The 25,084-nt window shown below is 41.8% G+C and overlaps 1 protein-coding gene across 2 annotated transcripts in view; it reads left to right on the plus strand.

Annotated features, from left to right (window-relative positions):
* Positions 1 to 1,338: 1,338 nt before the first annotated feature.
* Positions 1,339 to 25,084, plus strand: part of LOC101951058 (hepatocyte nuclear factor 4-beta-like) — a 46,638-nt gene continuing 22,892 nt past the window's right edge. Inside the window, exons 1-3 of one of the 2 annotated variants that reach the window (XM_042852114.2) lie at positions 1,339 to 1,674; positions 10,180 to 10,351; positions 13,730 to 13,824. In XM_042852114.2, the coding sequence (XP_042708048.2) occupies positions 1,560 to 1,674; positions 10,180 to 10,351; positions 13,730 to 13,824 (382 nt within the window). In that variant the 5' untranslated portion in view covers positions 1,339 to 1,559. The remainder of the gene's footprint in view (positions 1,675 to 10,179; positions 10,352 to 13,729; positions 13,825 to 25,084) is intronic. The other variant, XM_024105531.3, reaches the window with a different exon arrangement.

Genomic DNA, 25,084 nt, shown 5'->3' on the forward strand with positions numbered 1-25,084 from the left:
AACTATTTGCATCCACACCACTTCTTCATGGCTTGCGCTTTGTTATTCCTGGTGTGTGATTGGTCAGCTAAATCTCGCATTGCGTTGTTTGTAATACCTAATTGGATAAATGAAACTTCTATTAAAAAGGAAAGGGGAAATTATGGTGATTTCAAGCTTTCTGTGTGATGACTTCTGGCGTGACTCTTCATGCAAACACATATATGCATGAATATTTGCAAGACTTCATTTTCTGCAGACATCCTTCCAAACAAGAATAAATCACCTCTATGAATATTCATGAACGGGAAGGAAGGATGGTTCAATGGTTCGGGCACTAGCCTGGGATTGCTGCTGTGGATTTCCTGTGTGAGCTTGGGCAAGTCACATAGGTCCAAATCCTCAAAGGTATTTAGATGTCTAATTTGCATTGAAATCAATGGGAGTTAGGCAACTAATTACCTTTTGAGGATCTGGGCCTTAGTCTCTCTGTCTCAGTTCCCCATCTGTCAAATGTAGCATCTATAAAAGGTTCCTTCTACCTCACAGGGGTGATGTGAGTATAAATACATGAAAGACTGTATGACACTGCTCAGATACTGTGGTAATGGGGGGCTATATAAATGTTTGTGGCAAACAGATAAAACAGGTTGTGAATATCACAGATGTGACTTTGTGGGGGATGGGTTAGAATGAAAGTCTGAGAGTTCTGTTTGGTTTTATTTATTTTGCAGTACTCACCTATCTAGAGAGGTTTGAAAGCTCATTGAGGTCAATGGAAGTCTTTTAATATATGGAGATATACCTATCTCATAGAGCTGGAAGGGACCTTGAAAGGTCATTGAGACCAGCCCCCTGCCTTCACTAGTAGGACCAAGTACTGATTTTTGCCCCAGATCCCTAAGTGGCCCCCTCAAGGATTGAGTTTATAACCCTGGGTTTAGCAGGCCAATGCTCAAACCACTGAGCTATCCCTCCCCCCATTGGCTTTACTGAGTTTCGGATTAGGAAGCAAGTACTACATACATGTGAAGCCTTCTGGTCATCTATGGAACTGATTCCCCCCCCCCTCCTCCTCCTCCTCGGCCCCCACCCCCACTGGCTCAAGTGACTCCACCTGGCATTTTTACAAGGGCAGATGGCAAATGGCAGAGAAAAGTATCATTGAAGTGACCCGAGTGCTAAGTGACATGACCCAGAGCTTTGTCCTGAAAGAACAGTTCAGTGTGTGAATGCCTCACTGCTACACTTTTCAAAATGTTTACACAGGGATTGCCATAAACCACATGGTGTTGAACCGAGGATGCAATCCAAGCTGATTTAGCCCAGGCCTTATCTGCGTCATATAATCATGATACAGGACACAGACACGCAGGTAGAGAGAGAGAGAGAGAGAGAGAGGTAAAGACTGGACCTCTTCCCCTCCAGCCTTCTCTTGGCACTGGGAGGGGACTGTGGGGGAGCTAGGTAATGATTTGTCACTCCAAGGTCTTGGGGTTGTCTCTCTTTGCAAAGGAAACCTTGGCCATGATTGACAGCAGGGCTGTTTTGGCCTGTTCCGTTGCTGTTGACAAGTAATAATGAAGCTTTGTCAAGCCATAATGGATATGGATATGCCAGATTATGTCGAATCCCTGGACTCCTCTTACACCATGCTGGAGTTTGAAAACCTGCGGGTGCTGCCAACCAACACGGGTGAGATTTCTGCTCAATTCCTCTTAAATAACCCCGGTTACCTTATTGAAAAAGTTGGACGTCTAGAAAAGATAGATAGGAGGTGCAGGGCAAAAGGTGGAAGGTGTAATATTTAAGGCGAGGAACTATCCGCCTTTGTTGTGGCTGTGGCTGTGGCTGTGTTCAGGCCAGAGTACGATCGTTCCTTTCAAAACTGAAATGCATGGGGTTGTTTTTAATCATTTATTCAGCCCCCTAGTGTGCTAGGTATGATGCAAGTAAAGACCCTGCCCAGAAGAGCTTGCAACCTGTTACGAACAGTTTCAATATCTCTGGTGCTCTGTAATATGCATTCTGTTTTATATCTAAGGAGCAGGGAAATTAATTCACACACAAAGAAAAAAATGTTCTCCTAAAATGACATAGACACAAATGTATGGCGATACTTATAGGGAAAAAAGACAAGTGTATATATACATGGTTTGAGCAATTTAATCCTTATAAGCGCCATCTATGTTGTTACTCACAAAATACACTGTGGGCTGGGGTCACTTATTCGAACGTTTTTAGCTAGTAAAGTAAATATCCAAATGTTCTGATCACCTACCTGGGAATTACAGCTCATTTACTAAGCTTGACCCAAGTCTTTTCAAAACACAAGGAACATGACTGTAATGTGTGCTTGACCCTAGCAAATATCTGCCTTGTCTAGAGAACTCCAGGAAAGTTGCACAGCAGCATTTGGGACTGGAGCATTCAGAAGTTTGTTTGATGTCATTTTAAATAGTAAACGCTCTTCTAGAAACACTAATCGTCCATCGCCTGAAATGTGAGGTGAAGGACACTGTAAATTATGCAATGTAAGGCCAACATCATAAATAAAATTGGGAATAGTCCAGCCTGCCTGGATAGTCTAAGTAAGTGAAATGTCAAGAGATTTATTCTAGTTAAGATTAATTTCTTACTGCATCACTTATACTTGCTCATTAGTGGTTTCATCAAAAGGAAATCAGGAACAACAGCTTTTGAAATGTGTTTTGCCAGCAACTCAAAGTTATTATGCATGCTTATGTGGGACACAAAGGATTTCAGAGCTTATGTTCAAAAGAAAATGAAAAGGCCCAAAGAAAATTAGAATTGTCAACTGGTCTCAAGAAAAGTTCATCCTTTGGAAAAGAACTTTTGAAAAGTTTGGCAGCTCAAAATTGAGTATATCAGATTTCATGTTATTTTCACTGAACGGTTTCCATTTGATACTATGTCTTCAGTAAACATGTTTTGCCCTGGCACTCACTTCTTGAACAAGAAACATTTTTTATCTATTGCACAAATTGTCCCCAAATCCATTGTAATTGTGACATAAAACCCTGTATTGTTGTGGTGTTTCATTAGGTAAAAATTACAGGCTCAGTTTTTTCTAAAGGCGAAGGCTATCTAGGTTGGTATTGGGCTATTTGCCTTATTGTTAATAAGTAACTGGCTCTCTCAGGAACTAGCTGTTTTGAAATTAGCTTGTTTGTCTTTGGTAAGTAGCCTCTTCTACTGTTTGTAAGAATAGTTTTAAAAAGAGAGGGGAAATCTCTCTGCATGAAAATGTATTCTAAACCAACAGCATTCAGGATGCATGACTTCCCAATCTGTTTTAGCAATATTTTTACAAAGTATTAAAATAAAAAAATATTCTCACTTTAGATAGTGTTTATAAAAACCCAGGGAATTAGTTCAAATTAAATCTATATACATTTTTTTAGGACCCTAGTTTGCCCCACTGAAACCAATGGAAATTTGGCTCTACACTTTAGTGGGAGCAGGAGCAGGTCTTCAATATATATATTCTAATGAATTTAGGGCCTTATTCTGAGTTTACAAGAGTCTGATCATCCTTACACTGGTATAAATCCAGTGACTTCAGTGGAGTGACTCCTGATTTACCCTGGGGTAAATGAAAGCAGAATCAGGCCCTTAAGCCTCTTTCTAAAATCTATGAATCACTTAATGAAATTAAATGGCAGCAAATTTAAAATGGAGAACAGGAAATTCTAGGTCTTTTTGTGATTTATAATTAACCTGTGGAACTCACTACTGCAAGATATTATAGAAGCCAATAGTGATTACGGGTTTATTTTAAAATATAAGTAAGATATAAAGGTATATTTAAAAATAGAATGTGTAATTATACTTATCTTTTTTTTTAAATCCTAGCTAAGGGCTCTCAGTCCTCAAATTTCAAGCCATAAAATGATCATGAGCTGAGAACAGGAACTTATTTCCTTTGTGGAGTATATTAATGCACTATATTTGGGTGACGTACACTTTCCTTTGAAATATATAACACTAGTGATTCTAAGAGAGAGGATACCAGACTAGCAGGAAGATTGGTCTGTTCCAGTATGGCAGTGGTAGAGGGTGTTAGTCTAAATGTTTCCTTAACATTTAAAATAATCATAGTTTTGTGTTTGTATAATTACGGTAGCTATGGATAAAAAGTTATGTTCAAAGGAGCTCAGTGAAATTGTCAGTTCTTCTGGGTTAAGCTAGTAGAATTGGACACTTGTCAAATACTGTGGCAATATCAGAAACACCTCTTGAAATTTGGCTTTCCTGTAAAATTAGTATTTCCTTTATACAGCTTATCAAAGATAAGTTGTACCCACAAACTAATAATAAGTGGGCAATAAGTTAAGTGGAGCTAGTTAGCCAAAAGGTGAGTATATATCATGAAAAATTTCAAAGGAAATGAACATTTTTCATTTATTTCAAAGGTTTACATGATTTTTAATGAACAATTTCAAAATGAACTATTTGGAATTTTTTCAAGAATTGTATTTTTTTTATTTTCATGAGGGAAAAAAAGCTATTTTCTCTTGCTTTTCTTCTATTCTCCTTTGGAATCTGGGAGGAGAGGTAAAAAAGCAAGAGAAAGTATTTTTCCCAATGAAAATTAAAACTTTTGTCAAAAATAGAAAATTTCAAGGAAACTATTGTTGTTTTGTAAAACATTTTTGCTTTCTTTGAAATACCATTTGTCATCAAAATTTGCCATTAATCGAACAATTTCAACCAACTCTTGAGTTAACCCTACTTTTTTGTTAGCTATTATAATTTTCTTTTTACATGAGGGAAGCCTATGAATTAATTCTGAATCTTCAAGCTTCTTAGTACTTTATATACAATTGGCAAATGTGGTTAATGTAGCAATGGTTAATTCAGAAATGAATAAAGGAATCCACTGCGGGAGTGGAAGAGGGCATTACAATTTTGTCTATTTCAGACAGAAAGAGTGGCCAAAAAAAAAAAGAGGGAAAATCAATGTTAGTCTTTTCTTTCCTTTATACCGTGTTATTAACTGGAGAAATATTCCTTCTTGGTACAATCTTGTTTTATTTTATCTTGGCTACAATTGCATCTATCTTGTTACTTAGTTCTTTATGTGGTGCTCATCACATATTTCATCACAGTTATCATTTTTTCTGTAAATTTACATTAATCACTTGGCCAATTGCAGAATAAATAAAGCTCCCGTCTTTGGTGATTCCTTTACCTTCCATAGCATTCAACCGCCAAACTGAGTCTGAAGAGTTTAACTTGACCCTTTTAAAAACTCACTCTCAGCCAAGCTGCAATCTGACCCTTGTACAGTCATAGTTAAGGACAAGTCCAGCTAATGAAGATAATTTTAAAGCAATAAGAAATGTTCTGCCAGTCAGAGGGTGTGAGTGCCTGAATAGTCCACAAGGTAGCAAGCATGCTGATAGCTCTCTGATAGGTCAGTTACTGTGTGAGTTTAGGAACAGTTAATCTAGGCTGGTTTTGATTTTGATCTTTAAAATACCTCACCTCGGATTGTTGGGGGTTGCAAAACTGATTTATAATGTATTTGAATTGCATCAGAGCCACGTTTCAAAGTGGACTCCAATCCTGCCTCTGAATTTGCATGCTGCCGTTTTGGAGCTGACAATGCCACTCACATTTTTGTGCCCCCCCCCCCCCCCAATTTAGATTTACAAACAAAAACTGAAAATCTGGCACATTTAAATCCAGTTTTAGTGCATTCAAAATTGGTAACTGAACACTATATGCACCCCATATGCCCCTTTTGCTATATCACTTTAGGTGCATAAACAGTTTTTTAAAATGAGGACTTAGATTCCTGCAAAGATATAATAGGCAGTGGGGGCATGGATGGAAGGCTCTATCATCCCTCTACAGATATCCACTAAAGACTTTATCATTACTGGAGGTAGCTCTGAAAAGCAAAATTCAGATCTGAAGTGAATTCTGAGCCCTAGTCCAAATTTTGGGGCATTCAAATCTTGGGTGTTGATTAAGGCCCATTTTCTCTTCTTATTTATTGTTTGTATTGCAGTAGTATCTAGTAGACTCCACCAAGATCAGGGCCCCAATCTAAATAAACAAAACAAAGAGGTTGGAGGAGAAAGAGAGGTGACTGTCCAAGGGCAAGTGGCAGTTCAGTAATTAAGCTGAGAATTAAACCCAGGTAGCATAAATTTCACAAGGAGCGGTAGCTGACTGGTTAAGGCACTTGACTGCAATCACAGAAGTCATGGATTCGTCTTGCTCAGTCTCACACTGAAAGGTTACCTCCTGCTCACCCAGCTGCAGAATGGGTACCTGTTCCATAAGGTTAGGGAAGTCAAAGTTGGTTAAACATGATGGTAGCTGCATCAGTCCGTTGTGTACTGTTGGCTGCGGAAACTGACATGCCTAATCATGTCAGCATGGTGAGCCATATAAGACAGACTTTGCTCTTCAGTCTCAACCACAAAACCACCCTTTCTCTCATTTGCTGTAATTGCCTAATTTCATTTCATCCATGCTATGCTATGCTTATACACAGTATATACCAGAGATAATTTCTGGTCTCCTATCTAGATCTGAACTTTCCTGAGTTTGACAGAGGTTTTCATATAATTTTTAGCTATCAGGCTAGGCTATAAATTCCCAGATTTTATGTTGATGATACATCACTTCTGAAACTCAGGCAAGTCTTGGATTTCGAGAGTAATTTTTCTGCCAGAGAATTTTGGCAGCAAATACGCCTCAGTGATACTCCCAGGGAGTAGACTGATATTTTCACTGCAATGACAATTCTATTCTGTTCAGAAACCACCCAGGACTAAGATCAGCTTTTCAGACTGTATCTAATGGCTGGTCTCTGTTGGAAAGAACACCACTAGATGCACCCTTCTAGCAGAAGACCAACAGACGTCTCACAGGAAAAATTTTAGGAAAGGTTCTGTTTAAAGACAGTTCTGTTATATTATGGGGACGAGCAACTGTGACTGTTACACAATGCTGTGTTTTTATGTTGGACTAAGTATATGTCCTCTAGTGACTATGTATCTCTGCCTTTCTTAGTAGAGCTCAGTCCACCCGCACGCACCCCCAAATTTTGTGTAGGTTGGAAATCCAGATCCGACATTTGCCACTTGAGCACGTGTCTAGTGACATTTTCATGAAAACAGGATTTTTGTTTTTCATTTGCTCTTCCTTATTCGGAGTCAGTCAGTAGTTTGTGACTGGGTATAAATAGTGATTTGACATTTGTACGCACACTGGCTGAGCTGCTAACTACTGCCAACCATATCACTATCATCTTCTGAAAAGGACACGTCAGTGCACACGGTGGCCTGAACTTTGGACTGATTTACGCGGCATTGGGTTAATGAATCCTGGCCTAATTTTACAGCTATACAATTCCATTGAAGTCAGTGACATTTTCATGGGTGTAAATTAGAGCAGAATTGGTCCTTAACTTCAAAGAGATCATGAGACTCCTATGATGCACCATGGTTTCTCAGCCACAGGGAGAAACTGTGGTGCATCATGGGAGGTGTAGTCTGGCCAGAACTGGGTCCATAGAAGAGGACGGGGAACCCAGAACTACAACTTCCACTAGGCAGATGCAGAGATTAATGCCAACTTGAAACAAAATGAAATGTTTATTTCTCATTTTCCCATTGGAACATTCTCCCAACTGATCTTTTCTCAGAGAAAATTTTGATGAAACCTCTTCTGATGAGAAAATGTTTCATTTAAATTTTTTCGACCAGCTCTAATGATCATCAACATTGTGGGTGTACTTAGATACAGTGAGCTACCAGTGTGTTAATAAAGGGCCAGATTATGCCCCACTTACTCACTGAGTAATGCCTTGCTCACTGAAAATCAATGGGACTGCCGCTGAGGTGAGCTTGGTGTGAGAAAGGCTAGCAGAACTGGGTCCCAAAAGTCTGGAGCTGAAGCCTGCAGCCTTTGCTCAAGCAAAACTCCCATTGACTTAGGACCAGGTAGGGAAACCCTCACTGATGTTGTGAGCAGTTACTCACCCAGAGTTTCACAGTCTGGCCCTTTGCTGGGATATTTGCCCATCAGAACTGGGCTCTATTGAAAAATGAAAAGCCCATTGGATCCAAATCCTGTCCTGAGTTGCCTTGGCCCATCTCCACTGAAGTCAATGTGGGTTGCATAGACGTAACTGAGAGAATTGACCTCCTGATTGATAATGTTTGTAGTGCAATTTTTTTTTTTTTACTAGAACTCAAAATCAAATAACCAGTGAGACTTTGTTCATTGTGGCCAGGATAACTGTATGCTTGTTCAGAAAAGAAATAGGTGGGTCAAGAAGCTTCGGCTGATATTGACACAATACAGTACGCTGGAGATATTGTTCCAATAGAGTCCATTCTATGCTTAACCGTCACAAATGTAAGACTGGCAAGATCAGTGTAAACTTGGGTTATCTGCTGCCTACTGCTTTAACTTGTGCGATATTGAGCACCTTTTCCAAAGGGCTGACCACTCACCACTCATTGACATCAGTCAAAGCTGGGGGCACCGCACCTCAGAGAATTTGAACAGTAGCAAATTGTGATTCCTGCACATATTATTGGCTAAGAATTATGCACTTATTATTAATCATTATTTATTTATTTTATTAAGCTACTTTTTGTCCCCTATCCCATATGTATGGCTTACTTGTTTGCCTCATCCACCTGTTACATCTTGTCATTTAGTGTAAAAGCGTTTGGGGGCCAGGGCTGTCACTTTTTATGTTTGTACAATGCCTAGCACACCGCGACCCTGACCATCTTGCTCACTAGGCACTACCACATTAATAATAATAATAATAATAATAATTAATCATTAATGAAGAAGTCACTAGAATTGGTAGACATTTTTTGGTTGAAAAAGTATCTTCAACAAAAATATAGCGTTTCATCAAAAACAAATGTCACTTTTGGGGTAAAAATGTTCGTTTTTTGAAAACCAAAGACTTTTAGGTTTTCATGGGAAAAACCTTTTTTTTTTCTTGTGAAATTTTGATGAAAATGAAATGAAGCAAATTTCTTTTTGAAATTTCCCTTATAAAACAATTAGCATTTTCTGACCACCTCTGATGGCCACCCATTCTAACTGGGAAGAACATTCTCAGAGTTTTAATTCTGAGTATCCTTCGGGGTCCTGTGTTACCTCTTCCTATTTGGGCTTGCTATTCCAGTGTTTCTCAAACTCGGGTCGCCGCTTGATCAGGGAAAGCCCCTGGTGGGCCAGGCCGGTTTGTTTACCTGTCCCATCTGCAGACCCGGCCGATCGCGGCTCCCACTGGCTGCGGTTCGCCGCTGTGGGCCAATGGGAGCTGCTGGAAGCGGCGGCCAGTAAGTCCCTGCGCTTCCAGCAGCTCCCATTGGCCTGGAGCAGCGAACCGCAGCCAATGGGAGCCGCGATCAGCCGGACCTGCGGACGGGGCAGGTAAACAAACCGGTCCGGCCCGCCAGGGGCTTTCCCTGCACAAGCAGCGACCCCAGGTTGAGAAACACTGCTATTGACTTTGATGATGATCTCACGACATCACAGAGTCAGGCCCTATATACTGAAAAACACAGTCCTGACTAATGCTAACACAAACCTTCCGCCTGGGCACCCCTGAAGAAGCAATCAGCGTCATCTGGCTCTTTTCAAAAGTGTCTCATTTCCAAACTGCACCACAATTATAAGGATTAAGAGGAAGGCTGGTCTTGTGGTTAAAGTCAGTGCAGAATTTTCAAAAATGTGTAAATTGTAAGGGCCAAATTTTCACAGTGGTGTCAATTTCATCCTCTAAAACTTGTGCCTGCAAGTTTTGTGAGGGCATGAGATGTGGATTCTTAATATTAGCTATTTAACTGCCTAACTTACACACCCAACAGCTCCCATTAAAGTCCATGGAAAGACCTTCATTAACCTTGATAGGAGGCAGTGGTAGCTGTGGCTTCAGGGCTTGTTGGAAGAAATTTAGAAGTTGTTTTCAACAAAATGGCCCTGTGCACATCCTTGTTAGTACTTCGAGGGTGCTGAAAATGGTATGGATTCCCGCTCTGCCTAGAAGCAATGGCATAGGGGTGGTGTGTGTACATATGTTTAGGGTGGAGGGTGGGGTTGTATAATTATGTGCATATTTCAATGCTTTCATTTCTCCCTGGTTCTTGCTGAAAAGGCCTAACTGACTCTGTGTCCGGTCTGCAGAAGCCATACCAGCAGAGTCGACAAATGCCAGCCTGCTAGCCAATGGCATCAGCTCCTTGTGCTCCATCTGTGGGGATCGAGCCACTGGGAAACATTATGGGGCTTCCAGCTGCGATGGCTGCAAAGGGTTCTTCAGAAGAAGTGTCCGCAAGAATCACGTCTATTCGTGCAGGTATTAAACACTTCCGGGCTTTGACATTGTAAACTCTTTGGGGCAGAGACCATCTCCTACTATGTCTCTGTACAGTGCCTGGCACAATGGGGCCTCTATCTCAGTTTGGGCCACAGGCGGTACTGTAATATACATAATAATAATGAAATCTGGTTTTCTGAGCACAGGATTGGGAGCCGGGAATTCCTGAATTCTAGTTCCATCTCTGACCTTGATTCCTTCTGTTACCTGAAATAATCCACTTGATGTTTCTGTTTCTCACTTTCCCCACCTGCAAAATAGGGGACAATTAAATCCCCAGGGAACTTTTGAGGATTGGTTAATGTATGTAAAGCACTAAGGTTCTCACTGGGTAACCCAACGATCTTAGCGAATGCCATAGTGGCAGGAAGTCAAAGTTCCACGGCCTGGTTTCCAAACAGGGGGATTATTGCATTTTCTCTGTGTTAATTACAATTTAAATCTGCAGGTTTCCAAAGCTTCTTTTTTCATTTTGTTTTTTAAAAACACATAAAGGCTTGCATATTGCCATATATTGATTATTCTACAAAAATGGGGGAAGCTATGATTCATCTACATTCTGGCACGCAAAAGTATACCCAGGAGGATTATTTGCTAGGAATGGGCCATAAATGATACAGCAGTTATCTTGGTTGACTTTAGAAAGATGTTGTTTACTTAAAAGAAGGGAAAAAAGTATAGAGGATTATTCATATAGAACTGGAACTTGAGAAGTTTCATTCTGCTGCAGCGATATTCCTCAGTTAAAGGCGTTCCAACCTTGTAAAACACTTGCCTCCCTGTTCATTTTAGATGAACCTGCATATAAGGCACTTATCACTCCAGAATACTCCATCCACAGAAGACAATGGGTTGATGGATTGCACTTCCCCCAACCAAATATATTTAATCTCAGCAGGAAAATGGAAATCTCTTCAGATTTCTCAGAGCTGCTGCTCCCGTCTTCCCAAGATTAAAGTAGTTATTTCACTGTATTATCCCTTTAGAATCTATGAATTGGGAGGAGGGATAGCTCAGTGGTTTGCATATTGGCCTACTAAACCCAGGTTGTGAGTTCAATCCTTGAGGGAACCACTTAGGGATCTGGGGCAAAATCAGTACTTGGTCCAGCTAGTGAAGGCAGTGGGCTGGACTCAATGACTTTTCAAGGTCCCTTCCAGCTCTAGGAGATAAGATATTGCCCTTAATTAATTAATTTATTTTTACTTATGAATCACAGTGTGATACTTTGCATCTTAGGGAAGAGCTTCTGATTCAAATCCAACTCAATGACAAGCACCCACCAAGCATCCTCTGAATCGCTATTTGGGCCATTCTGTCCTTAGCTTCGCTCAGAGCAACATTGTTTATCACAGATGCCAATTCCTCAGAGAGTTCTTGGGTTGTTAATCAGGCTGCTGTGCCATTCTGTGAAACCAATGGATGTTTTTTGACCATACGGGAGCACAGCTTTTTCCTTTGGTAGATTCATGCTCCATTGGTCTCACTTTTTAAAAGTTGTCATGTGTACTTACTGCTCATGAAACGTACCAGGTTGTGGTTTCTGGAGGCTGAAAATGCTTTGTCTAGCCACAGAACAGGTACAGCAGGGGTGGCATGGAGTCACATTGCCCTGTCAATGTGTGTCAAGTCTAAACTAGGGCTGGTTGAAAATTTGTCATCAAAACTACTTTTTGACAGGAAATTGGGTTTTCCACTAACTAAAAAATTTCGTGAAAAAAATCTGCTTCCTACTGAAAATTTTGATCACAAACTAAATGCCTAAAAAATGAAAAGCTTGTGGTTTCCAGTAAAAAAAAACAAAAACAAAAAAAATCCAACCACACATTTTGACCAAACCCCAATATTTCTATTCTTAAAGGCATCATGGTGCTATATGAGAGTTGTCACTGGAGGGATTTTACCCTTTGTCTGAGGCCTGCGGGTGTGGGTCACTTGCTAGGATTATTTGGGTATATCTCACTTAATCATTTCCCTGCCATTGTGGGGGGCCTCAGGCATTAGGTGCACCTCGGTCCCTCCTATTCTTTGCCTGTGGCACTTAATATTGTCTGTGTCTCCTGTGGGCTGTAATACTGTGGTCTAATTTCAATTGTTGGGTTTAGTGTGCAGGTGTTGGAGGCCTGACTTTCCTGTATTTTATAGACTAGATGATCTAACGGTCCCTTCTGGCCTTAAACTCTATGACTCCCTGATTCCCATTCTCCCATATAGGCAGGCTCCTTGGCAAGACTATATCTCCCATGGTGCACTGTGGGAAGGAACTCCTAGCACACACTTCTTCCCATCACCAAGACCATCTATAGACAGGACAGACCAAGGGACATGGTAAAAGACTGCAGAGCTTTTATTTTTGCCAAAATTTTCAGCAGAAGAAAAACCTGTTGTATTATATCATATAAAAGAAAACTTTAACACAAAGAGTCGTTTCAAAAAGGAAAAATTGAAACATTCCATTCCAAAAAAGTCGAAACGGAACATCTCAACCTTATCAGAAAGCTGGATTACATTTTTTTCCCCAAAATGAAATTTTGTCAAAATCAGCACGTTTCCATTAAATATTTCACTTTCGATGCATCAGCATTTTCCAAGCCAACCCCTCCACCCCCACCCCCCCACCCCGCCAACTGTGCGGTCATAAAATTTCTGACCAGCACCACCTACGAAAGAAGTCGAGTTCCATGTAGGAATGATGGCGTTACTGTTGTGCTTTAATTTCAGGCTATAAATCTGTGGTAGAGAGAGTGACTGCCTTCCCCTTCTATACTGATTGTAGGTCAATAACTCAAATTTTCAACCTGCTGCCCTGTTTATTTATGGTCCAGTGGCTAGGACAGTAGCCTAGGACTCTGCTAGAGGAGAAGCAACCTGTTGGAGGTCACTGTTTCCCCTCTCACTCATTGTCTGTCTGCCTTGTCTACTTAGGGCAGGTCTACACTACAACCTAAGTCAATATAATTTATGTTGCTCAGGGGTGTAAAAAAGTCCCATTTCCTCCTCCGCCCAAAACTATGCAAGTTTCGTGCTGTCCACACCAGCACTATGTCTCCTGCCGACGTAGCTTCTGCTTCTTGCTGATGTGGAGTAATTATGCCAAAAGGAAAGCACTCTCCCATCAGCATAATGTCTTCACCAGACACACTACGGCAGCACAAATGCATTGGTGCAGTTGCATCGATGTAGCACTATAGTGTAGGCTTGCCCTTAGATTGTAAACTCTTCAGGACAGGGGCTGTATTTCACTACAGCTTGAAGCACAATGAGATTCTGATCTTGTCTTGGGCTTCTAAGTGCTACTATAATTCACCTAATAATAATGTACAGGACTTTCCTCAAAGTTTGCCCTGCTTTCTTCAGGTTCAGCAGACAGTGCGTGATAGACAAAGACAAGAGAAACCAATGCAGGTACTGCCGTCTGAAGAAGTGTTTCAGGGCCGGGATGAAGAAAGAAGGTAGGTACTGTAAGGTTTTGTGTCCTCTATCATTTCAAAGCTATGGGTTTGGGGTTTTTTTGGAGATATCCCATCTCCTAAAACTGGAAGGGACCTTGAAAGGTCATCAAGTCCAGCCCCCTGCCTTCACTAGGCAGGACCAAGTACTGATTTTGCCTCAGATCCCCCAAGTGGTCCCCCTTAAGGATTGAACTTACAACGCTGGGTTTAGCAGGCCAATGCTCAAACCACTGAGCTATCCCTCCCCCCAAGGTCATTGACTGGACTCAATGACCTTTCAAGATCCCTTCCAGCTCTATGAGCTAGGTGTATATCTCCATTAAAAAAGAAATTAATGTAGAGCCATGACCCTTTTCTTGAAGCAGAAAGTCCATTTAGTATCTATTTTTCTAAATGCGTGTATAGGCCCTTTGCTTCTTTACAGTTAATTCACTGTACGGTACAGAATCATATGAACTTTGCAGGGCATCCTCCATAACACACTACAGCGGGAGTGTAGTCTTGTAGTCAGGGAAAGAGCCTGCAAAGCACGGTGTGCTTGGAGTCTATCCCTCGTTGTACCACTGTGACTTTGAGCAAGGCATTTCCACACCTGAGCCTCTATTTCCCATCCCACCTTTTGTCTTATCTATCAAGACTAAAGGCTCCTCAGGGCAGGGATTCTCTTCCTCTGCATCTACCCACAATGTGGCTCTCTTTAGGACTGGGTGGGAAACAGTTTTCCTATCCCAAGAGAATTGCTGACATTTCAAAAATTTTCACATCCCAAATCGGGATAAAGAATCAGAATCTTGAAAATGTTCGTGAACCAAAAATCTGAAAAATAAAAAAATAAAAATTTGTTTTGGGTCAATCAAAATGTTTCATTCTGATAATTATTTTGAAACATTTCATTTTGATTTCAAATGTTTTTCCTTTAAATTTTTTTTAAGATTAATTTCCAAAAAGTTTAGAAACAAAAAGCCATTTTGACTCAAAAAAAAAAAGAAAAAAAGAAAAAAAAAACCCGTCCTGGTTCAATATTGTTGACTGCATTGTTTTAGCTGTTTTGGCCCTAGGGTATTAGAGAGACAAGGTGAGTGACATCAGACCACCAGTGGACAAACACTTTTCACAAAACAATCACCCCATATATGAGCTCTGTCCTGCTCATCAAAGGAAACCTGCACAACATCTTCAAAAGATGAGTCTGGGAATTAAAATTCACAGCTATAGGAGAACACTTCAACCTTCCTGGCCACACAATAGTAGATTTTAAGGTAGCCATCCTATAGCAAAAAAACTTCAGGACCAGACTTCAAAGAGAAACTGCTGAGCTTCAGTTCATTTGCAAATTTGACACCATCAGCTCAGGATTAAACAAAGACTGTGAATGGCTAGCCAACTACAAAAGCAGTTTCTCCTCCCTTGGTGTTCACACCTCAACTGCTAGAAGAGGGCCTCACCCTCCCTGATTGAACTAACCTCTTTATCTCCAGATTGATTCTTGCCTGCATATTTATACCTGCCTCTGGGAATTTTCCATTACATGCATCTGATGAAGTGGGTATTCACCCACGAAAGCTTATGCTCCAATACATCTGTTAGTCTATAAGGTGCCACAGGACTCTTTGTTGCTTTTTACAGCTTTGCTAGACACTCAAATTCATGGTCTTCATAAAGACACTAGATTTATATGTTTCAGAGTGGTAGCCGTGTTAGTCTGTATCAGCAAAAAGAACAGGAGTACTTGTGGCACCTTAGAGGCTAACACATTTATTTGGGCATAAGCTTTCATGGGCTAAAACCCACTTCATCCGATGAAGCCCACGAAAGCTTATGCCCAAATAAATGTGTTCGTCTCTAAGGTGCCACAAGCACTCCTCGTTCTTTTTACTAGATTTATAGTTTATTACACCAATCTGTACCCCTCAAATCCCCCTTTTTTGTCCTATGACTGCAGAGGCATTAATTGGCCACTTCACCTTGAATGGTCTCCTGCAATATGTGTTAATTACTTATGCTAGATAATCTGTTCCATCTTGGCTTTAGCTGTGACACTCTGAGCACCTTTCTCAGAAGTGGTAAAGAGCTCTGAGTAGCTTGAAAGCTCTCTTTCCCCCACAGAAGTTGTTTCAATAGAAGATATGACCTCGCCCACCTTGTCTGTCTAGTTCAAGATTCTCCAAATGGGATGTTTCAACAATTATGAAACCATTTTAATCAAAATAGTCTTGAGTCTGGTGGTTCGTCAAACCTGACACTGTTTCATGAAGAATTTTTCTTTCAATGAATCAGCATTTTCTGACAAAAATACTTGCCTGATTCAAAGGAGTGTTCTGAGTTTTAATTGACTGATGAGCTGGTGGTCCCTTTTGGTCTGTAACTATGACTCTATGATTGTGATACTAGCACAATCTGGAATCAGGACAGCTGGAGAATCATAGGAATGGAAGGGACCTCGAGAGGTCATCTAGTTCAGTCACCTGCCCTCATAGCAGGACTAAGTATTATCTAGTATAGGTCCAGGACTGCTCCTGTTTATGTGCAGCACCAACATGTCCCTCATAGCTCTCACAACAAGTAGGTCTTGATCATGCTCCCATTGAAATTGCTGGTGAAACTGCTATTGACTTTATTGGAACAGGACGAAGGCCTTCATTAGTATTGCTGTCACGCTCAGCCTCTGTTTGTAGACTGCCCATTTAACTCCAGCTTGTTCTATCAAATATTATCAGATGCACTCTGACATTTCCAACTGGTTCACAAGTGAAGAGATAACTGGGGTATTATGATGCGTCTAAGCAGCATCAATTGGCAGGAAAGACCTTTGTACCAAAATGCTGTCATAGATTAGGAAAATGCTTCAGCTGAGATGCTGCTTGAAAGCCTTGAACAGCTACTTTACCTGAGTTACACTATGAAAAACACTGCCTTGCTATTTACTATGGTATCTCTGACACCTGATCATCTATCACCTGCTTGATGGAACATTGCTGGTGATACTTCTGTACCTAGATTGTAAGCTATTGGGCAAGGGCTGTCTTCTAGCTCTGATTGATTTCCGCTCTCACTTTGACCTCGGCCCACGCCACTTCCTGCAGCTCCCATTGGCCTGGAGCAGCGAACCACAGCCACTGGGAGCCATGATTGGCCGAACCTGCGGACGTGGCAGGTAAACAAACCAGCCCAGCCTGCCAGGGGCTTTTCCTGCACAAGCGGCGGAACAAGTTTGGGAACCACTGGTCTATACTAATACATTAAGAACACTGGGTGAAATCCTGGCTTCACTGATCTCAGTGGGAATTTTGCCATTGACTTCAGTGGAGCCACGACTTTACCCACTGAGATCAAATCTCTTGCCAGACTTTTGACTGTGTCTTCCCTGGATAAAATGAGTGTGCTAAAATTTGGCATAGGAATTGTTTTGTGATAGGAAGCAGCAAGAATGCCAACTGTTTTATTTTTAGAGAACAGCGAATATAATGTTTGAAAAAAGATTCCTTCAATAAAATATAACTTAAATGTTAGCATATAGTGGATGGAGTGGTTACATGTTTCATGGCCTGGAAATATTGAAATCTAGTTGATCAGCACCATTACTTGGTTTGTAGCTTCATTTTTAAAAATAGATTTTAAAGTAACGGTTGTAAAGCTTTGGCTTACTCATTTAATATTGACTGCAGCTTGGTGACTCTGTAAGTTCCACATAATCAAATTCTTTGAAGTTCAACTTATGAGAACACTGCTGATTTTGTGATTTTGATTTTGATTTTTTTGCAAACCGGTAGGAAATATTTTGATGGACCTAGAGCAGTTTCTTGATTGACTGCACACCATACTGAATGCAAAAAGTGTGCATCATTTTCTTGCACAGTGGTGTGCACAAAAATTCGAATCTAGTTCTTGTCTCTGAATAATTCTAGGAAATATTCAGCTTTAAGAAGAAGCATTAGAAAAACTTGTCTTCTGATTGTTCGATAGCTAGAATGATAGTGGAAACATTTGTGCATTACCCTTGCACCCACTATTTCACCATAACACACTGAGACAGTTAGACACAACTCTGTGGAATTTGGCACATTCTTCATCACTATATTTTAGCAAGCTTATTTGTAATAGCAATCAGGCTTTCCAGGATGTGGCAATAACACTGTCTTCTCACAGTACATGGAAGAGATCTGAGATATTTATTATTCAGAACGTGCCTTGGGTGTGGTATTACGAGGCTGTATCATCATCACTACAGAGTATGATCACCACCGCCACACCTGCTGCTGAATATGTCCAGGCACAAGCTTGGAAACTTTGTGTTCCTAAAATGTTTTCATCTTGACGAAACTCATCAATAACCTGGCATGTTGTATCTGGAGTACAATAATAGAGCTGGGTGGGAACTGGTTTTTCCATCCTGCAAAACATTTTTGAGTTCAGAAATTTTTCCCTGTCTAAAATCAGACATAAAAGTCAAAATCTCAAAAATATTTATGAACCAACACATACATCTATTTTCTTTGGTTTGGGTCAATTGAAATGTTTAGTTTCAATAATTTCAAAATGCTTTTTGTTTATCTGTAATGTGGCGAGGGGACGACTCACCGCTGTGGCACCTCCTGCTGGTCATCCAGGGCTGAGCACCCTCTGCAGGCTGGTGTCTCGCCTGCCGCTGGCCCCCGTGTCCCTCCCGGACCCTGGTGCCCCTCTATGTCAGGGTTCTGCCCTGGCAGTAACCCACACTCTGGGTCTCCCCACCCAGGGGAACCCCCAACCCTCTATCCCTACCTTGCCTCAGTGGCTACTGCCAGTCACCATCTAGCCCCCGCTCCCTCGGGCGGACTGCAGTCTATAAACCACTCATCATTGGCAAGGGGGGTTGGACCAGCTGCCTCTGCCTATCTCTGGGCAGCCCTTGTACCCCTTTGTGGGCCCTTAACCAGGCCTGCAGCTGGGGCTTTGCTAGGCACCAGCATCCCAAGCATGTGCTTGGGGCAGCACTTTTCAAGGGGCAGCACTCTGGTCCTTTTTTTATTTGCTTTGGGATGCAAAAAACCTGGAGCCGGCGCTGTTCCCAGCACTGCTCCACCCTAAGTACCCACCTCAGCTTCCCAGGCAACCAGGTCCTTCTCTCTCACAAAGCTAGAGAGAGAATGCCTTTTTCAGTCTCTGGCCCTCAGCCCCCTTATAGGGACAGCTGTGGCCTGATTGGGTTGTGGCCCCACCAGTGGCTGCTTCGTCCAATCAGCCTAGCATTTCTCCGCCACAGCCCTCTCCAGGGCTGCTTTAACCCTCTCAGGGCAGGAGTGGGGTGAACACCCCGCTACTTGTAAAATGTAATGAGCGTTTGATTTCAACTTTTTCTGGACTAATTAGATTAAATGTTTAATTTAAAAGTCAATTTAAACCACAAAAACTGGAATTTGACATTTTAAAAATGTCAACATGAAATATTCTGAAAATTTCGAAACAGTATTTCTTGACATTTTGAGAAGTTGAGAAATTCATCGAACCCAGTCTTATTTCCCAAGCAGATCTGGTTTTGACAAACTGGAATTTTGGGATTTAGGGAACCAGGGTGTTGTTATCCAAACTGGCATTTGCCAGAGCCTAAGGCTGCCACCTGTTTTTGTGAAAAGTATCATTGGATTTCTGATCTTGGTTTTACATCTCATTTGAATGATGCCCAAAATGAATGTATACTTCAAACTAAAGAATTTGGCTTAAAGAATTAGTAAATGGTAAAAGTCTCATTGACTTCAAACAGAGCAAAATTAGGTCAAAATTGAGCACTTCTGAAAATCCTAGTGTAGAATCTCTGACAATAGAGCACTATTTTAAAAACCTGTATAATATGAAGTACATTTTAATAACACACTTTAAGGACCATAGAGTAAGCAGCATCTGAAATTGTGGGGCAAAGGCACTGGGATATAACCATTTTTCCTTACCTTTAACCGTCCTTTTGTTGTTTCCTAAATGTTCACTTTTTATTTAAAGGGCCTAACCCTGAAGCCAAGAGTCTACCTCTTCTGTTAATTTTGATTCCTGAGAGTTGGGGCTGTGAACATGTTTCTGAGCGGTTTTGGAGAGATTACAAGTTTCAAGTCATTCAAGGAACTGATGTGGGAGACTAAAATGTGACCAGACATTCTCAGGTTGCTGGTTGAACTGGCTTAGGAGAATGCAGCAGGATATATAGATTGGTTAGTTGAAAGGGATGGTTAGTTGAAAGGCATTAAATATTCTTAGTTCATTGGTAGAATTGGCTGGAGATAACAGAATGTGACTAGAAGTTTTCAGGCTGCAGATCGAAGTAACAGAAAGGAGACCAGAGCGTGCTTAGAGGTTCTCAGGACACTAGTTGAATGTCTGTAGTGGAGAATTGCTCTGAGGTTGCTGACAGAGGGAAAGGGTTCTTAGGTCACTGATGGAATTTACACAGGAGAATGGGATGTGATTAGGTGTTGAGATCAAATGAATATACCCTACTGTAATTTTCACATTCGTTCTCATTCCTGACGTAACAGCTTTGGGTAGGCGAAGCTTTGATCCCTGTTTCCTTTCACAATGCTTCCATGTAAGTTTTCTACCACTATACACTTTACCTTACACTAAAGGAGGAAGTGTATCTAATGCTTAGGAATCAGGACACTGGGGGCTGTTTTTAGCCCTGGCACTGACTTGGTGTAACCTTGCATCCATTTATATTGGCAGGAATTTTCAAAGAAGGCCAAGGGCTTGTCTACACTACAGGCACATCAGCAGTATAGTTCCAGAGCCGTAGGCTATCTCTGGGCTGCCTCCCGTAGCTGTGCCACTGCAGCTCTGTAGCATAGACGCTTCCTACATGGATAGAAGGTTTTTTTTCTGTCACTATGGGAACTCCATCTCCTCGAGTGGTAGAAGCTAGGTCGATGGAAGAATTGTTCCATTGACCGTCCTAGCCATGTCTGCACCGGGGTGAGATCGGCTTAACTATGGTGCTCCGGGGTGTGACAAATATAAATTTGAAGTGTAGAGTAAGTGTGTTTAAGTGTAGAGAGTAAAGTGCCCATATCGCCCTGAGGGCTTGTCTTCACTCCCATTCTGCGTCGATGCAGCTGTGCTGATGTAGCGCGTCTAGTGAAGACGCGCTATGTCGGTGGGAGAGCGCTTTCCCATTGACGTAATTACTCCACCTCGATGAGAGGCGGAAGCTCTGTTGGCAGAAGAGCATCACAGCGTGGTGTAGGCACCGCTGTAAATCTGTAAGTCAATGTAACTTACATCGACTTTAGCGGTAGTTACATCGACTTAAGCAGAAGTGTAGACAAGCCCCAAATGTCAATAAGAGTCTAACTCCTTTCAACTCCTTTGAAAATCCCAGCTTTGAATTTTGTGGGACTCAGTTTACCAATCTGTAAATAGAGTTAATATTTAAGCTCTCAATACCCCTTTGAGGGAAAGCATTAATGTTTGTAAAATTCCTTGGGTTCCTCTGATAAAGAGCATGTGCAGAAGTAGAAAGGATTATATTTATATTATTGTTATTATTATTATTATTATTATTCACTTCAATTTCTTTTTCTAGGCAGGTATCCAGGGCTTTCTTGCTTAGTGGTTCAAAACATTCATAACTTGGTTCTTAGCTGTAGTTTTCACATCTTTTCTTCCTGCTTTTGAAACAAGAAGTTCAGATTCTATGGCCATAATTTGGCTCCCACAAGTAATTGCAGACACAGCCGAATGCATTCATGTGTATTCTATACCTCACTGTACTCAGAAAGCAGGCAGTTACATGGATAGTGCAGGTTAGTTGCAGGTGCAAAATCACACCCACAACATCAGAAGTCGGGTTCAGGCCTTTTGAAAAATCAGACTCTTCTGCTCAGGCCAGGGAACAGAAAGGGTCAATTTGTTACTGTGGATCAGAAGATTGTGAAAGCTCACCAGATGTCACCAGATCTCCTTGCCAGATTCATTATTGTGTAACTCATAGTTGTCAATCTGCACACACACACACACACACACACACGCACTTGCTTCAGGACCTCCAGTTGGCTTATTGAGATCATTCCAAGAATGGCAAAGCTAAATGAGGACGTTGACTGTTATAGAACAATTAACTTGGACGGATGGTTATTAAACGGGAGTTTTTGCCTAAACTTCTGTGGAGAGGGATGGGTTTGCTGCTGCTGAAGTGGAATCAATGTTGACACTTTTATTTATCGGATTTCAGGTTGGTGCACACTCATGACTCATGTTCTGTTCCCCGTTCTAGCCTGTGTGGCAATGGAGCAAGGACAGAAAGGTTTGGGAAATAAGATCTGTTTGTTGTAATTCCACTACAAGGATGACGAACACAGCACTGTTTATTCAGGAGCCCAATAGGTGCAGTGCTTTGCAATCTGCCTGGATTCTGATTGGCTAGCACATTTAATGCACTCCTGATGGAAGAAAGGCCCAAGCCAGCTCTAACAATTTAAGCTCTCTCTTCTCTGTCAGATGGAGAACGTATTTAGTTTGATTTGTGCTTTCCACAGTCAGGATAGTTCAAACATGCCAGGGCATGTTGGTTGTAGCTATAACAAATTCCCTGTTTGTCTCTTCAGGGACACAGGCTTAAGCAGTAATCAGGGTCCCATGCCAAGGTTCCTTCCCTCCTGCCTCATTATTGAAAAGTTCGGGGCATACCCTTCCTTTCATCACCCAGCAGCTGCTGCCATCAGAAGGTTGGCTTCTCTTTTTGCTGTGTCTGTAGCACTGACTTCCACTCCAGCCAGCACTGTGTGCACTGACGGACTCTGACAGGGGCAAGCATAGATGGCAGAGCTCTTTTGGATGGGTAGTGGGCTGAAGGAAACCCAAATGAGACTACAGCTTTGCCCATTCCCCAATGCACTATTCCTTTGTTCTTTGGCTGTAAAACAAGAGTTGTCTATTCCACCCTATCACTTCGCCTGATATTATAATTGCAGGGTGATAGATTGGGATTAATGAGAGAAGCTAGTAAAGTCTGAAGGTGAGTAAAGCTTTCACAGGCTGAGTGTGACAATGTGGGTTCAGACACTAACAACACACAATATAGAGACCTCGCCCCATATTCCTGCTCAGCTGTTAGAGTCAGCACAGGTTGGTCTGCTGCAGTGTCAGTCATTATATTAATCAGGAACGGTCTAGGGCAGGCATTGTTCAACCGGGCCTGAGCTGTGGATTTCCCCTCTGTAGGAAGTGTATCGGGGGGTCTGCAGGGAATTGCATTTCTCATTTAGGTCAGGAGGTCTGTCTATGACTCAGCCGAGGTCTCTCGTCACGTCTGCTCTGCTCTTATGCTTTTTCCATTCCTCTAGCCGGTTGGGAAATGATTACAGCTGGTCAGAGTTATTTTGACGAAAGGCTTTTTTGTGGAAAGGTGGTGTTTCAATGGCAACGAAAGCTACTCGACAAAGGCTATTCGGCACATTAGTGGCAGATCTAGAATTGGATCCCAGAACTCCTGCCTCAGGTATTCTGAGCCTCAGGTATTCTGCTGCCCTTTGCGAATAACGCCAAGCATAGAGCCCTACAGATAAAGGATGTTCCTCCACGCTATCAACCGACAGCAACCCGGAAAATCTCAGTGCACGTAGACCAGTAACATCCCCTCATGGCCCTAGTCCTGTGACTATGGGCTTGTCTACACGGTGACTTAGTGCACAGCAAGCCAGGGTGTGAATCCACAGCACATGAGCTTGTCATGTTTTAGTCATGGTGTGGATGTTGCTACAGATGTGTGTCAATGCATGCTAGGGAACTTCGTGTGGGCTGTAGCAGGCTCCACACAGTGACTCCCGGTATGTCAATACAGCAAAATAAAACCTGCGGCAGTAAGTCTGAGGCTAGGTCAACGGACTCTGGCTTTTGGTACGGGGTTAAAACTAACAGTGTAGATGTTCGGGTTCAGGCTGGAGAACCTTCCCCTCGCCAACTTTCAGAGCCTGGGCTCAAATCCAAGCCCAAACGTCCACACTGCCCTTCAGTTGACCTGGGCTCTGCAACTGGTTGCCACAGGCCGTTTTTTGCTGTGTAGATGTGCCCTTCACGCCCAGCAGACTAGTGCGTTGTGGAGTCACACTCTGGCTTGCCACGCATTCAATTGCTCTGTAGGCAAGCCCTTAGGCACTCACTCCAGAGAGGACAATTTGATGCAATTTCAGGTTCTGCCAATATTTGAAATGTGTCTTGAGCAGCTATTCAAGGGGCAAGTAAATGTGTGGTCTTGGAGTACCTGAGTCTTGCCCTAACTGTGGAACAAACGTCTCCTGGAAAGAGTAGGCTACAGGTGGCTATGGGATACTGCACTGGATTTGGCCCTTTGTACAAGTCTGCCAACTCCAATGCAAATTCCAAGCGTGATGTTTGGGTTGCTGGGGCTATCCATTTTTTGGAGTACCAGCCTTTCAGCCATCACAGCCACATGCAGCATTTCAGATGACCTCTCCCCTATTTTTACAAGCATAATAAATATTGCAATGCAGTTACCATGTAGCAATCGCTTGATTTCATAGTATGTAAAATATTAACTACGTTAGATGTGTTATGCGATGGCTTCTTAGGTTCTTTTAGTGATAACAACAAAATCACCTTGAGAAAGTCATTGTGTACCATCCACTTACACTAGAAGATAGACCTTATCAGTGTGTGTGGGAAGTACTGAAATATGTGCCATAAAATCTATATTGGAAACTTGTGTGAGATAAACAAGGAACAATTCAGTTCTTTTAAAGGGAGCTGATCATTATGGGAATATTAATGGGTTTATTTTGCTTTATGGGACCTCTATAAAATAAGTGGTGGGGTTTGGTTATATAGCCCATTCCTCCAACCCTCCTCACACGTGTAATCATTACTCACATGAGAAGGTCCATTCAACACAACAGGGCTACGTGGGTGAGTTGGATTTCCAGGATCAAGCCCCAAGTTTGATTGCTGCAAAAAGTTCCGTACCGATTGTAGTGTAAAATTCAGCAAAGCTTGTTTCTAGTTGATTTCATGACTGGCTTTCTAAGACAGTGGACGGTGAGATTTCTTCTGCATGCTGCAATCAGTGCTGACTTTTCCTGATACACCTGTGAATGGGCGATAACGTTTAGCATGTAACTCAAGTGTAGGTATCCTACAGCTGCAATAAAATTATGAAAGCCAGGCTTTGGAGCATCAGATCTTCTCACATCTGCCTTTAGATAAGAACAGCCCAGGGTTGTACAGAAATGGCGCCAACCCCCTATGGTAGAATACGGTAGTCTTTTAAGGGAAAAGAATGGCC

This window comes from Chrysemys picta, chromosome 14, assembly GCF_011386835.1.
Source record: "Chrysemys picta bellii isolate R12L10 chromosome 14, ASM1138683v2, whole genome shotgun sequence".
Taxonomy (NCBI): Eukaryota; Metazoa; Chordata; order Testudines; family Emydidae; genus Chrysemys; species Chrysemys picta.